The sequence below is a fragment of the Peromyscus maniculatus genome, chromosome 18 (genome assembly GCF_049852395.1).
Source record: "Peromyscus maniculatus bairdii isolate BWxNUB_F1_BW_parent chromosome 18, HU_Pman_BW_mat_3.1, whole genome shotgun sequence".
Taxonomy (NCBI): Eukaryota; Metazoa; Chordata; class Mammalia; order Rodentia; family Cricetidae; genus Peromyscus; species Peromyscus maniculatus.
This window is the reverse complement of record NC_134869.1, coordinates 51777319-51791421: the sequence shown is the minus strand read 5'-3', so window position 1 is coordinate 51791421 and position 14103 is coordinate 51777319. Positions and strand designations below refer to the sequence as shown.

Genomic DNA, 14103 nt, shown 5'->3' with positions numbered 1-14103 from the left:
ACCGATAAGTAGAATATCTTGAGAGCTCAGATTTAGTAGGAATTTCTTCTTAAAATCTCATTTAAAAAAAACAACTCAAAATTTGCACATTTATAGTGAAGAAATAGGCCACAGCAGGTGAACAGATCAGCAGAAATGGACCATTTTAACGTCTCAAGACATGCTCACGTCTCTCCAGGGTTAACAAACCAGGAATAAATTGTACCAGAAGCAGATGAGGAGTTAAGTTATAGTTAGAAAAGGGGAGAAAAGTTAAGGTAGGACATTAAAATTTTATTCTGAAATTATCTCTGGCCACAACAATAAAATTTAACAAATATTCACTAAACAGTCTTCCTCCCGCCATCCTCTGTACAATACATACAGTATCAGAACTGGCCACTAGGATTCAAACCCACTAGAACACGTTCCACGTTTAGTGGTGACAGCAGCATCTCACAGAAGTTTGTACATACATATATACACAGTCCACATTCAAACGTTTTCACATATTTTCAGTACACACAGTTGCAGCATTATTACAGTCACGTGTCTAAGTTGTTGCTCGATAGAAACCCAAGCCACTGCCTAGACATAACTGTAGCAGTTGAGCGGAGTTTAATTACAATGACTTTTATATATGTCCATAGCGGAGAGATGTACAAGCCCCTAAAAACAAAAGAGTCCACAAATACTTTTGTTTTTTAAAATGCTACCACAGCATTAGGTTGGGCGATATTAAAACCTTTGCCAACCAAATCAGTTGATTTTTATTTTAAAAATCTTCTGCTTACCAGAAATATTCTTGATGGAAAAAAAAAATTACAAAAAAACGAATGTTCTCCTCAAAATAGTTTGCGCTTTTAAGATTCCAATATGGCCCAATGCTACTGATGCCTACAGCGTTTCCTAACGTTCTGATGGAGCCATTTAACGTGACTCCACACCACCCAGTAAGTTTAAAAGTGGCTTAAGTGCCTTGCACCCAAATTGTAAAAATCCCTGGCCATCCTTACTACAGCCAGGTATATAAAAAAAGGAATGCACTTTGGTTCATACCAAATGCCCTGGGATTAATCACACTATAAAATTAAATGGTTTGAGGTAAATTTTTACAAATACAGTTGATTTTTTTTTATCTAGTGTTAGCATAACAAAAAAAAATATCATTTAAAAAATCAGTCTGATGTTCAGAGACAACAAAGACCATCTTTAACCCCTCAAACACCGGAATTCCTGGTGTAACTAACCCATGGTTATCTTGCTCAGCGCCCAATGACGATTCACGCCTTATGGTTTCTATTAAGGCCTATAAATCTAGATATTTAAGACAGATGTTATCTTTGCAGAGGTGGCTTCCATCCTTACTACCTCTAGTTCAAAGAGTTAGAGAGGCCAAAAAAATGCATGCCCTACAACATGGCATTCAGAACAAAAGGCACATTGTTAACACTAAGAGCACATTTCTCCTGTAAGATGTTAATCCACACTGTCCTGCACCACGCGGTGTTCCACGGTTGTGCTAAGAACACCCTGGCTGTGCAAGAAACGGAGCCCAAAGAGACTGCAACCAAAGACGAGACGACACGGTGCTACTCCTAAATCCAAAAACAGCTCAGACATCCCTAGACAATGGTAACCTGTGAGACCAAGGACCGTTTCCAAGCCGACTCCTAGTAGCCTATCAGAGCCCTTTATTTAGGTTTGAAGATCACGAAGAGGCAACAGGTTTCATTTGAGACACAATAATTAAATAGGATTCTTCTCAAAGCAGCTGTATCAGTGAATGCTGAAACACGTCGGCTTTTAGGAATTAAAGGAAATTTCACCGTGGCTGGGGGGGAAGAAAAAAAGACAGCGAGAAAGAAAGAAAAGCCCTGTAGCACTGCACGTTGTAGTTTGGCTTCAAAGTTTCCGGTTGCATTTGTGGATAAAGCTCCTCATGAATGTTCTGCTGGCCTCAGAAGAACCAGTTTTGTGTGGTGGGGGGAAGACAAGCAGGTTTAGTCCACTGTGGCGAGTATAGCTGTGTTACAGGGGAGTTATTAAGAGCGGACTCAGGCTCACAACTAAGTGATCGTGGGAACAGAGCAGGAGCCATGGAGGGGAAAACAGCTTTTGTAGCTTTTAGAATAACTGTAATGACCTAAAGACACTAGCCATCGTTAAGAGACTCGTAGTTTTTTACAAAAGTCCCCAGACCAAACCTTATTTCTCATGCCTTTACGCCAATTTTTTAAAAAATAAATACACAAATTTTTAAGTCCTAGAAGCCACTGATTTGGGGGGTACTGTCACATGAGCATCATTTAAGATGTAACCTACTGACATATTATTGCACTTCACAGATTACACAGAAATGTGTATAGTATGCTAAAGAATTTGACTAGGGAACTAAGCTATCGTTGCTAAGTACAGAAGGTACAAATTAATTTACCAATGGCATCCTCAAATAGTAAAGCAAACAGCGATATCGATAACTTATTAATAAACTAATCTTATTACTCATTTTTGGCAAATATTTGAAATAATTCCTGAGCATATTTTTCCACCATCAACTGGCAAAGCCTCAAGATAAGAAAAATGTTTTATTCAAAATGACACTTTTTTTTTGTTTTGTTTTTTTGCTTTTTGTTTTTTTAAAATAAGAGAACACATAGAATTAAAAAAAAAAAAAAAACTTAACCGGAAACTTTCTTGGCCTCACTGGGGACCATGCTTTAAGTACTTGTAAATCGATTTACAGGCAATACAATAATATCTGTGCATATAAAAGATTATTTATCCTAATTTTTACTATCCAAAACCTATTGTCCAAACAGGCAGAAATCTTTCTCTATTAAATTGCACATACTAAAAAAATTCTTTCCACGTGCCTTGAAATTGATATATATCACTGTTCATCCATTAGTGATAAAATACTGAAATTTTCACTGTGAAAATAATTATTATTCAGCGAAGAAAATATTCTTTTACCTAACTCTCAGTTACTTTCAGGAAAAGTGTCATCATCCCCACAAAAACACCCCGCGCAATGCAAAAAGAACGTAAAACTGAAGAGAGGGATGCGGTTTCCGTGGCTCTTCTAACGAATCAAAGGATAAGTCAAACCATTTACCTGGAGGTTGAATTCCTCCTCCTTTCACTGTGTTGTTAAAACTGGCCCAGCGGAGCGGCCACAGTGACTTCTCTTCACCAGGAGGATTTTTCAAAACCCCTTTTCTTTCTAACGAAAGAGTTGATGCTTTCCCAGGCTAAGGGAACCTCAGTGGCGCCTACAGGGTGAACGCACTCCGGCCGGCTAAGTCTCCTTCGGAACTATTCACATCCCTACCTTAGGCAGCTAGGCCGCTGTTCTTTTGGAAACTGGGGTATGACACTCCGGACATAACGGCAGCCGCAATGGCTCTCTGCATTAACAGTCTGGGATAGACAGCTGAAGGAAGAAGACGCACGAAATGCAGGCGACAGAGGTGTGATAAAGGAGGGACAGGGACAGAGAAGGGGAAGCGGGGAACAGTGGGGGGAAAAGTCCTAAAATTAGGCGAAAAAGCAATTCTATAATCAGAAGGCTTCCTGATTATGACAGCTTGCCGACTTCCCAGAGCCTTGGGAGGAATTCACACATCTCAGTTTCCATCCATCCCCTAAATGCTGCTTGGTGGCTTAAGAACTTCAGAATGTTAAGTGGGCGGGCTTAGACCTGGGCAATCTATTCTGTGATTGTTTGAACACACCTTAAGGAAAAAAGACCATCTCTAAGGTGCAGTTTTTCTTAGAGATTTTTCACCGGGACCCTTCTTCCTCCACCTCCACTCTGACCCAGGTTAACTGAGGGAAAATGGAGGCAAGGCGTGCTCATGCTCTTGGGTGAACCCGGAGCGCGGGAGGGCCCCTGGGGGCCACCTCCCTGGGGAGCGTAGAGGACGAACCATGAAAACATAGTGAATATGCGTGACCAATCTGTAAGTGGGTGTCAGTCATGAAGAAATCAATGGCCTGCCACTGATACGATCACTCTGCCACGAACTACAGTAAGGCTCATCTTACTTTTAGAACACAAGGAAGGGGGCAAAAAAAAAAAATAAAAAAAAAAAAAAGGTTTCAGAAAGTATAAAAACTTAAAGCATTGTCCCCATGTATTTATAAAAACAAAACAAACTGTCTTACATCAAGTGCTGAAAAGATACAAATAAGTCGAGTTTTTGAGCAAATAAAAACAGGTCTGAGCTACACTTTCCAACCCAATAAGGCTCAGCTACAACGCGTTTCTCAGCTTGCCAGCATCAGGGGACTGGAGCTCAGCTAACGAGTTTTGGCAACACTGTCCTCTGCTGAATATTCCCATTGGCATCTGTCATCTGTGCCAAATTAGTCCTCAGCTTGGAAGCCGAGCTGGAAGGTGGAGGTAACTTGGAAATGGACGTGATAGCACCAGTGCCGTCCGTGACCCTCTTCACCGCCGTCTTCTCCCCGGTCGGAGGCTTTGGCAAGCGCCTCCTGAGCCAAGGGTGCCGCAAAGCCTGGCCCGGGGTCATGCGGACCGCGGGATCCCACTCCAAACACTGTTTTAAGAAGTCAAGGAAAAGAGGATCATCGCATCCCTTCAGTGCGTTCCCCCACTCTCTGCTCTCCGGTGGACCCCTCAGTTTCCCTCTCCGGGAGCGGCCTCCATTGAGGACCACAGAGCCGTCCGAAAGCGTCGTGACAGTGCAGTATCGGGGATAACCCTTGGAGCTCACGAAATTTTTGGCTCGTTTGGACGCATCCAGGAGTTTCTGGGAGGGCATGCCCAAAAGCTCAATCATACAAGCTAGCTGGTCCCCTTCATCCTCCCCAGGCAAGAGGGGATAACCCGTCAGGAGTTCCGCGAGGATGCAACCCAGGCTCCACATATCAATGGGCATGCCGTACCTGGCCCCAAGGATCACTTCCGGGGCCCGGTAAAAGCGTGACTGGATGTACGTGTAGACACGCTGGTGCTCGTAACAACTGGAGCCAAAGTCAATCACTTTAATACTGCTTCTCCCCTGCTGCTTTAACAAAATGTTCTCGGGCTTAAGGTCACAGTGGATTATTCTGTTTTTGTGCAAAGCATCCAAGCACTGTAGGATCGAGTGGGCAAACTTGCGCACCAGAGGCAGGCTGAAGCCCTGGAACTTATTCTTCTTGATGAGCTCATAGAGGTTCATGCTCAGCAGCTCGAACGTCATGCAGATGTGGTTGCGGAAGGTAAAATTCTCCAGCATGTGGATGACGTTCATGGTGTTGTCCTTATCCTGCTTCCGTAGGTGCTCCAAGATCCGGATCTCCTCCGCCGCCTGCCGGTGGAAGCGCTTCTCGTTCCGGACCATCTTCAGGGCCACGTGCTGGTGGACTTTGTGGTCATAGGCCTTGACCACCTGCCCAAAGCTCCCCTTCCCAATGACCTTGAGGACCTCGTACCTGTAAGCCACGTGATCATGGGGCACCTGCACATAGGACCCCTGGTCATCATCGTAACCACCGTTGTTGGGCCCGCCTGTCATGCCTTGGCGCTTCTTCGCATTTGGACCCAAGAAATATATTTCGGGGTAGCTAAAAATCTCATGGTGTTCGAAGGCTGTGAGTTTTTGCATGTATTGCTTCATCGCTTGTTCGGGGGTCATGGGCGTGGCTTTCACCTTCCCCATGCCTTCCATGGACTTCAGAGAGGTGGAACTCCCCTGCCGTCTGTGGATGCTCTCCAGCTGCCTCTCTGGCACCACAGGCAAGCCGGCCTTGCCCACGGCCGTCAGCCCATTGGGCTGTGTCGTGAGCACTGTCCTCTTGTTACTGTTGTCTTCGAAGAGCTGCTGAACCTGGATCTGTCCGTGGCTGTGGCTGCTGATGTGGAGGTGGTCATTCATGGTGTGCTTACCGCCGCCGCCGCCAATCTGGAATTCAGACGAGAAAGCATCAACAGAAAGGAAGGGGGCCCTGCCCCCCCGCTCCCAACCCCCCCCCCCACGCGATGTCAGAAACCAGTCCTCATCACCCGACTCCCAGTTTGGCAGGAACCCACAGCCACCATCAGTTTTAGTCAATGGAAAGTGCTGTGTCCCCAAGAAGTCCCATGAATATACCGGCAGGGAGAATGAATAGGATGCTTATAGGCATGCCAGTCAAGAAGAAGGACGGACAATCGTGGGTCGGGCAAGGTTAGGAAACACAGGGCAGTCCTGGGAATGCCACAGCTACAGAGCCTTGGTCCTAGCAGTAAGTTCTCCTGGAGGCAGGGGTCAGGCCTTCACGTTACCATTCTGCACCTAGTGTTTAATAAGAGGCCTGGCACATGGCAGGTGTTTTAAGCCATATCAGATCTGGAAATGAAACAGGTAAAGCACGAGCAAATGCCATCTACACCGTTGCCCACGCCCAGACCACGGTGTCTTCCACACTTCGAGGCATTCTTTATTTCTATAAATAAAGGATGGGGCGTTACACCTGTCCAGCACTCCCCACCTCGTATATATCTGGAGCTCCTCCAGAAACACTTGACGCTTCCTTCTTCCCCGGAAGTTCTAATTAACCCTGGAACTCACACAGTGACAAACAAAATAAGCTTCTATTGACAGAGTCTCCCATAGATACGTGTGTCCTAGTTACCCGGCAAACTTCAGACCTGTTTTCTTTCTGTACAGTTTCTGGGTGTCACTGACTTCCATCAGTTAAGGTCATTCTGTCCAACAAGCTGAACAACTGCCATTCAGTTTGGGCCTCTGGTCCACGGCCAGGTACCCACGCACGTATTTCTACTTCTTCAGGCTGCTGGGATCCTCAGCTTTCCAACAAAGAATAACATGACGTAAATACTGCCACCTTGACAGCATCTAGAACTTCCTGGGGGGAGGGGGGGCAAAACCTCTCTGAGCATGTCTCCTAAAGAGTTTCAGACTGGGCAAACTGAGGCAGGGCAATCCAACCTAAACACGGTCGGCACTGTTCCATGGGCTGGGGTCCCGGACTGAATAAACAAAGTGAGCCGGGCACCAGTCCTCATCTCTTCCTGCTTCCTCCCTGAAGAGCAATGTGACAGCCGCCTCGGGTTCCTGCCACCGTGCCTTTACCACCACGACAGTGTGACCCTGCTTAAACCGTCAGCCAGAACGCACTCTTCCTCCTTCTCAGTTGGTTCGTGACCAGGTATTTGCTCAGAGCAAAGGAAACAGTAACCACTACAAATACAAAGTGGCAATTTCTATTTCTGGCATACACTCCATCCCAGAATAGTCCTGTCTAAACAAAACTGAGAGGGCAAAGGTCGATCCCCCCATTCTCCTAACCTGAATCGGCCGGGATTTCCTTCCAGCAGCCTTCTGGGGAAACTTTTCCTTGCAGTCACAAAGAATCAACTTGTCATCTACATCCACCTCACCCACCCAGCCAGCGCTAATGAGGGGCTTAGTTAAAAGCGGCAGGAGCCCTACCCATTGGGAGTTTACAGTAAGTAAGACAAGTCTTTTGCCATCGGGGCTCAGTCCTCTGTTTGGGGGTATCCAGACTCCCGTAAGAAAGAGGTGAGGGAGAGTAGCACAGTGATTCAAGAAATGCTTTGGGAACCCCTGGATTAGAAAACGAGGTTCCAAACCTTCCTTACTAGCAGGCCATAATCTTGCCCCCCCCCCCTTTTTTAACTGACAAGCAGCAAGCATAATGGCCATCTATGGAGCGAGGCTCTGCTCCCTTCTACAAGAGAGAGAAGCCAGTTCCTGGGCCCGACTCTGACTTCACAGGATCCAGAATTGTATTTCTCAGAGAGACTTCTGGCAGATTTCTTTTATTGAACTCGGAGATGATACCTCCAGGTAAGGTGACTTTATATTCCTCTATATAGTAGTTAGTATCTTTTCTACTTCAAAAGCAAGGAAGTCCATAAAAGACACTGGAAAAGCCTTGAGCATATGTAAAAGTAGTTCCAACTTGTTGACTGTTCTTTCTCTCCTTCCCTCCTTCCCTTTTCTCTGTCCTTTTCTCCCCTTTTCCATATTTTTAAGATGCCAGAGTTAGCCAAGAACTTGCTAGCACAGGCTAGCCTTAGGGAAAGGAAAAAAAAAATCAATCTTTCCATTGCCACCGGCCTCTCAAGTGCTGGGTGGCTGAGTGCTCCATCATGCTCTTATCTGGCCACTGCTTTTCCTTCCAAAGCCTCATTCACCTCTGTGCTCAGTGAAAGGACTCCAGATTTGAAATCTCTCTCTTGCCTGGGGGGCGGGGCAAGACACACACACACACACACACACACACACACACACACACACACACACACACATACACACACACACGACTGTGGCCGGTATGTAAAATAAATGAAAGAAATGTTATATTTAAATAAAATTAAATTAAAAAAAGAAATCCCTCTCCTCAGGGCAAGATGGAGGGTACTTCAGAAGAAGAACCCACATAACCCAGATCTATACAACTAACTTACGAAGCACAAAACCAACCTTGGGATTTTAAAGATTCTTAAAATGTTAGCAAAATAAAACTTTTTGAGCATCGAGAATTTACTCTGATTTAGGTTACTGCAATCAACTTTTGCATAAACTAAAAAAAAAATTATTTCAAATGTTTCAGTGACCAGAACTAAAGAGCTTGCCCATCAATTGGTCCACCAGCTCTCTCTCTCGAGTATCAGCCATGACTCCTGCTGGCAGGAGTCATAAGCTTCCATTCTCTTGACTTTCTGCTCCTGTTTCCTGGTCGCTCCTGAGCACAGCTGGGCTATCAGGAGCACCCATCGTTGGCTGCAGTCTCCTCTGTGTCCTTTTGCAGACCTGCCCATCCATACCTCCTGGACTCAGGCCCCATGCCCAACTGCTAACGCGTTTCCACTTCCACAGGCAACTCGAACAAACACACTCATAACGTCTCTCTATAAAACCATGCTTTCTTGCTGTCATAATCCTCAACTTAAAAATCAAAAAAATAAAAAAGAAAGAAAGAAAAAGAAAAACCTCCTCTCCCCATGGCTGAATACCTAGGAATCCCTGGCAGTGTATATACCTGGAAAACACTCTCAGCATCCACCCTCTTCCCACACTATCATGAAGCCTCCTGTGCCCACTCACTCAGGCCCTATCGGTTATATTTTACCTTATATTGCTGTTTTCACTGGGACAACTGAGGCAGATATGCAGGCAGGCAGGCAGACGCATGCACGCACGCACGCACGCACGCACGCAAACTCCTCAAGTCTTTCTCCACACTACTTCTTGAGTTGGAATGTACATATTGTCCATCTGAGACTGCTCTTGCTTGTGCCCATGGCCACATCCCACCACCACAGCATGCAGTGAGAGCCCATCTCGCCAGAGCTCTCCCAGTCTGATCTACACATTGGTACACCCCTAAGAGGAACAAGGCTGAACCCCCGGGACCCAGGGACACCACGCACTTTCACACCCCTCTCTTGTGGATGAAGTCGGTTTGATAAGAGCCCGGATATTTCTCACACATGAAATGAATCCGGCTCTGCCGGTTACTCTGTGACCTTGGGTGATCTACCTTATCTCTCTGAACCGCACTGTCCTTGTGTTCGGAAAGGTTCCAAGCTACCTCGTTAGGGCCACTGGGAAGAGTAGAGGCCTTGTGTGTGTGTAAAGTGTGTGGCATAGCACTTAGCAAGTGACAGCTACGGCTACTATCCTTTTCTCACGCTGCTTCGAATCTCCTTCTTTCCACTGTTTGGATGACAAACTCCTACTCACTCCTCAATGCCCAGAACTCTCACCTCCTCCGATCTATTAAACATCTCCCTCTGTGCCTACAGTGTACTGTCTCATCATTAATGCTTCACCTCACTCAGTTTTGAAAAAAAGCGCACCCATCTGGCTGCAAGAAATTACTGGGGTGAGGGTGGTGGTGGTCACCTCTTTATTTTTCTAAAGTCCCCGTTAACTCGGGTACACAGTAAACACCGAGTATCTCCCGACTAGAAGCAGAGAGTCAAGAGTGTCCCTTCAAGTCACTCTTCTGCAACAGTGTTTGCATCTTCAAAACATGAAGTCAACACTGAGGGAGTTGGGAAATATCCCCAGAGGCCCAAGTCATAAGATCTCGCCGGGCCTCCAAGGCCAAGGATGGCTGGTTAAAAAGCACCTGTAGCAGACATCTTACAACACCCAAGAGCCTTACACATTCCAGGAGTTGAAGATATTGACTTGAAGCTTCCAGTAAAAGAGGGGATTTGGGGCCCCGAACAGTGCAGGACCCTGAAATCACAGCCAAAATCAAATGCACAAAATTGATACCTAATAGGAGGGATGTCCAGAAAAGCCAGAGATGCTAGGACCATATCATAAACTTAAGGACCTTGAAGACCCTTCGCTCCTACTTCAGCCTTTTGAAGCCAGAAACCATGGGTCCGGCCTATTTGCTAATGTGGTACAACGTGCCACATTTAAGACTACAAGCTGAAAAGATCCCAGTGGTTTAAATACCTACAACCGGATGTGTTAAAGTGGAGAGATCCACAAACCCCTCCTCTAATCATGAGCTATTCTAGTATCGAAAATTCTGCATGAACAGAAGTCTTAGAAGTTGGCCACTTTTTCTCTTGTAATACCAAACAAAATGGCAAGCAACGCGTGCTTCTGTGTGCTATGACTTCTGGGTGTTTTAAAACCTCCCAAAGTCACCTTAGAAATTTTGGGGGTGTTCTGGGAATAAAGTTGAGCTTAAAACAACAACAACAACAAAAACAAACAAAACAACCACAACAAAAAAAATTGATAGTAATTTAAATATTCAAAGTTATAAAAGTATATACCAATATTTTGGAATTTATAGAAATGAAAAGATCTTAAAATAAATATTTTGTTATCTGCCACATACTATTATAAGGGAAAAAAAACTAACAAGAATCAAGATACTTATTGGTTTTACTTTTAGGACAAATTGGCCTAAACTAAATTACTGCAGTATAAAAGTCACACAAGAAGCAGAAAAGAAACTACCGTGGAAAATTCCAAAGTTCATAATCCTATCATGTGCTTAAAAGCAAAGATGAGCAAGCTCCTATGATAAATCATTTTTCACTTAGTGCCCTTTCTTCTCACTCCTCATTTCCCAACAGTTCCAGATGTAACTGCTCTGGAAATAAACATGCAAACACTTCTGAAAGTGTAGAAGCCATGGGAACATACACCTGCAAAGACGCTAGCATTTACAACAAGGCCAACACCGGTTCCCAGAACTAGTCCCAAGCAGTACACATTAAACTCAGAGGCAGGACGGTGTGCAACTCTGTAGCACATATTTGAGTTGGCTACCTACTCCTGACAGCTCAGTGAACCTGTGGAGTCCGAATCCTCAGGTCAAACTGCAGGAGAACCAGATAAACTCTGTGGTCCTGAATGCCCTTGATCTGGGCAAACCGCACTGTTCCACAAACCAAGTCAAAACCAACAACATGGGAAGCACAAAGCCTCACTTTCGGAACCAGGCATCCAATGATGCAGAACGGCCGAAATTTACCCTCCAGTTAACAACAGCCACACCACACACAGGCCGCAGCAAAACACTGGCATCCCTCCTGAGAAATACCTTCCCGGTGTCTCCCGCAGGCTACTCTGCTACTGGCAACTTTGTCTTCTCCCGGTTTTAATACATATTTCCACATGGCAAAGAAGTTCTCATCAGGTAAAGGTCATCCTTAAACCAAAACTGGGACTCAGAGGCAAACCAAGTCATCTTTCCTGTCACATCATGTCACGTGATCAACATCAACACGTTAGGAGAGGGGAAAAAAATGGATGTTGTATTTTCCAAACTGTCAGGTGATTCTAAACCAGCCCAAACAACAGCAAATCCAAACCTCTAAAAGCCATGGTGGTTCCTTACTAGGGATGCCCCTGTGACAATAACATCCCTCCTACCTGTAGGCTTTCTCTTTCCCAGCAATAGTCTAACCCCGTGTAATGAATTCCCAGCCCCTAGGATAGACACACCGAGAAAGAAACGCAAAATGAGAGCTAACAAACAAAACGTGTTCAATGAAACTGCTCTACCTCTCTACTATGTCTCGAACCACAACTGAGGTCTTTCCTCTCATCAAGTCCCCCGTGATAAACAAGTTTCAGTCACACATGACCCCCAGAGATGCTCCCTGCAGGCCACACATGGTGCTTCCAAGCAACTTTCACTTAAACCACAAAATCGTCCATCCTGCAAGCAACCTCACGCAGACCCATGCTAGGGTGCTCACACTGTCAAAGAGCCTTTGGGAAAGAGACCTCTGAAACCGTCACCTTCTCAGAGCGGACACCTCCTCTAGGCTGGAGGTCACCATCCAAAGGCCATCTCTAGGAGCCGAGAAAAGGTACATGGTGAAGTCGGATCCAGTCTCTGCAGCCGCCAGTCCCAGCCTTGGCTCTCCTTCCCCACCGGGGCCTCGGGGGACCACAGCCCTGGTCAGGTGCCCTTCTCCGGCCACCTACACAGCACAGCTCGCCCTTTCCTTTTGAGTAATATCCATGTTGAGAATCCTACAGGGGTGGGTTGTTTTGTTTTGACTACTGCCGTGGCTCTTATTTTTGTTCAGGTTAATTACAATTTCTGCTGTGCTCAAACCTGTAGCTCTCATAAAACATGCTTCCACACGCGGGGGACCATTGGCGGGTGCTCCCTGCTGGCTGGAGCCAGGCCTCGGAGGCTCTTTGGGGGATCGATTTTCCGGGCAGGGTGGCCTAGATGTCCCCTAACACATATGTTTCTATAAATATCCACTACCCCTGGGGTTGGGAGGAGATGTTTACCGGGTCGGGGGGGGGGGGGGGAAGGGAACTCTGGGAAGCAGAGATGAAAAAAGAGGGGGGGGGGGGGAGGAAAGCCGCAAGGAGGAAGTTCCCAGGAAAAGGAGCTCTGGGGTGGGCGGGCTCCAGAGGGAAGCGAGGGGCCCACGCCACGAATCTCCTTTGTGGCAGCAGCTCGGGGCTCGCCCAAGTTGCAGAGGGCGGCGTCGAGGACAGGCCCCTGCCAGGGGCGTGGAGCACTCGGCCCTCTCTTCCCACAGTCAGGACCCCACAAGCCCAGGATCTGCCTGGCACCCTCCCCGGAGCCGGGTCTCACCGTGTGGGCTGCGGTGGCAGCGTTGCTGGCCCGGAGAGGCGGCAGGGCGATGGGAGAGGGTGGGCCGGTCCCCACTCCGCTTCGGGGAGCCCCCGCGCCGATCCCCGGGGAAGCCTGAAGCTGGCGAACGGCGGTGTCCCCTCCTCGGCCTGGGAGCCACGCGCGGGAGGAGACAAAAGAGGGTCAGGGTGGGGGAAGAGAGCCACCCAGACCCCCCTCGCCCCCGTCCCCGCCCCGGTGGGCAGCGAACCCCCTTTTTTTTCTTCCCCCCGGGAGAAGATGGAAGGAGACACCCAGCCCGGGAAAAGCCGGCAGCGTGCGGGAAGCGAGGGGGGTCCGGGACGCGGCTCCCCGGCGCGCACCCGCCAGCTGCAAAGTTAAGTTCGCGACCCGGCTGGGAGCAGCGCTGGGCCGGAGCTCCGTGGCCCACGTCGCCGGGGCCGGGGGAGGGGAGGGCGAGCCAACCGAGAGGGCGCAGCGCCGGGGCCCCGCGCTCCGGGCGCCCCTCGCCCAACCCGCCGGGTCCAGGGCTCCCCGGGGCACCAACGCGCACAGCCCGTGCCCCGTGCCGCCGCCAGGGTCCCGGAGCCCTTACCGGTCGGGTAGGCGGCAGGAGCGGCGGCCGAAGGTTTCCTGGCTAACATGGCCGCGGGAGAGGAACGTGCATGGCAGGGCTGCCCTCGCCGCCGGTCCCGCCGCTACTCGTCGCCGCCGCCGCCGCCGCCGCCTCCTGGTCGCCCCTCACGCGGGTCCCCCGCGCCTCGTCGCCTCCTCGCGCCCGCTACAGCCAGACACACGCAGTCCGCTGCATCCCCTCGGCCCGGGCCCGCCGCCGCCGCGAGCCCCCCGCTCTCCTCCTCGCCGCCGCCGTCCCCCTCGTCCTCGGGCGGCTGCTGAACCCCCCGGCCCGTGCACATGCCTCGCCCTCCCCCTGCCGCACCGCTGGCCTCCCCGACTCCCTCACATCGGGGCCGCGGGGAGCAGGCTGCGGCCGCCGGGACCCACTCGCTCGGGAGCCTCCTCCCGGGCCCGCGC

At 48.5% G+C, this 14103-nt stretch overlaps 1 protein-coding gene across 2 annotated transcripts; it reads right to left on the bottom strand.

Moving 5' to 3' along the window:
• Positions 1-252: 252 nt before the first annotated feature.
• Dyrk2 (dual specificity tyrosine phosphorylation regulated kinase 2) lies at positions 253-13806 on the bottom strand. 2 transcript variants are annotated; one of them, XM_076554190.1, is made up of 3 exons: positions 13664-13806; positions 13069-13217; positions 253-5894 (listed from the first exon to the last, which is right to left on the bottom strand). In XM_076554190.1, the coding sequence occupies exons 1-3, from the start codon at positions 13710-13712 to the stop codon at positions 4281-4283; spliced, it is 1812 nt and encodes a 603-aa protein (XP_076410305.1). In that variant the 5' UTR covers positions 13713-13806; the 3' UTR covers positions 253-4280. The 2 variants fall into 2 exon arrangements, with proteins under 2 accessions (XP_076410305.1, XP_076410306.1); XM_076554191.1 differs by lacking the exon at positions 13069-13217.
• Between the last annotated feature and the right edge of the window lie 297 nt (positions 13807-14103).

Bases quoted from the DNA above. Each gene is read 5' to 3' on its own strand.
- Dyrk2 (XM_076554190.1), bottom strand. From the start codon at position 13,712: ATGTTAGCCAGGAAACCTTCGGCCGCCGCTCCTGCCGCCTACCCGACC. The intron at 13,218-13,663 runs GTAAGGGCTCCG...CGTGGCTCCCAG, and splicing joins TCCTGCCGCCTACCCGACCG to GCCGAGGAGGGGACACCGCC. The intron at 5,895-13,068 runs GTGAGACCCGGC...TCTGAATTCCAG, and splicing joins CTGCCACCGCAGCCCACACG to ATTGGCGGCGGCGGCGGTAA.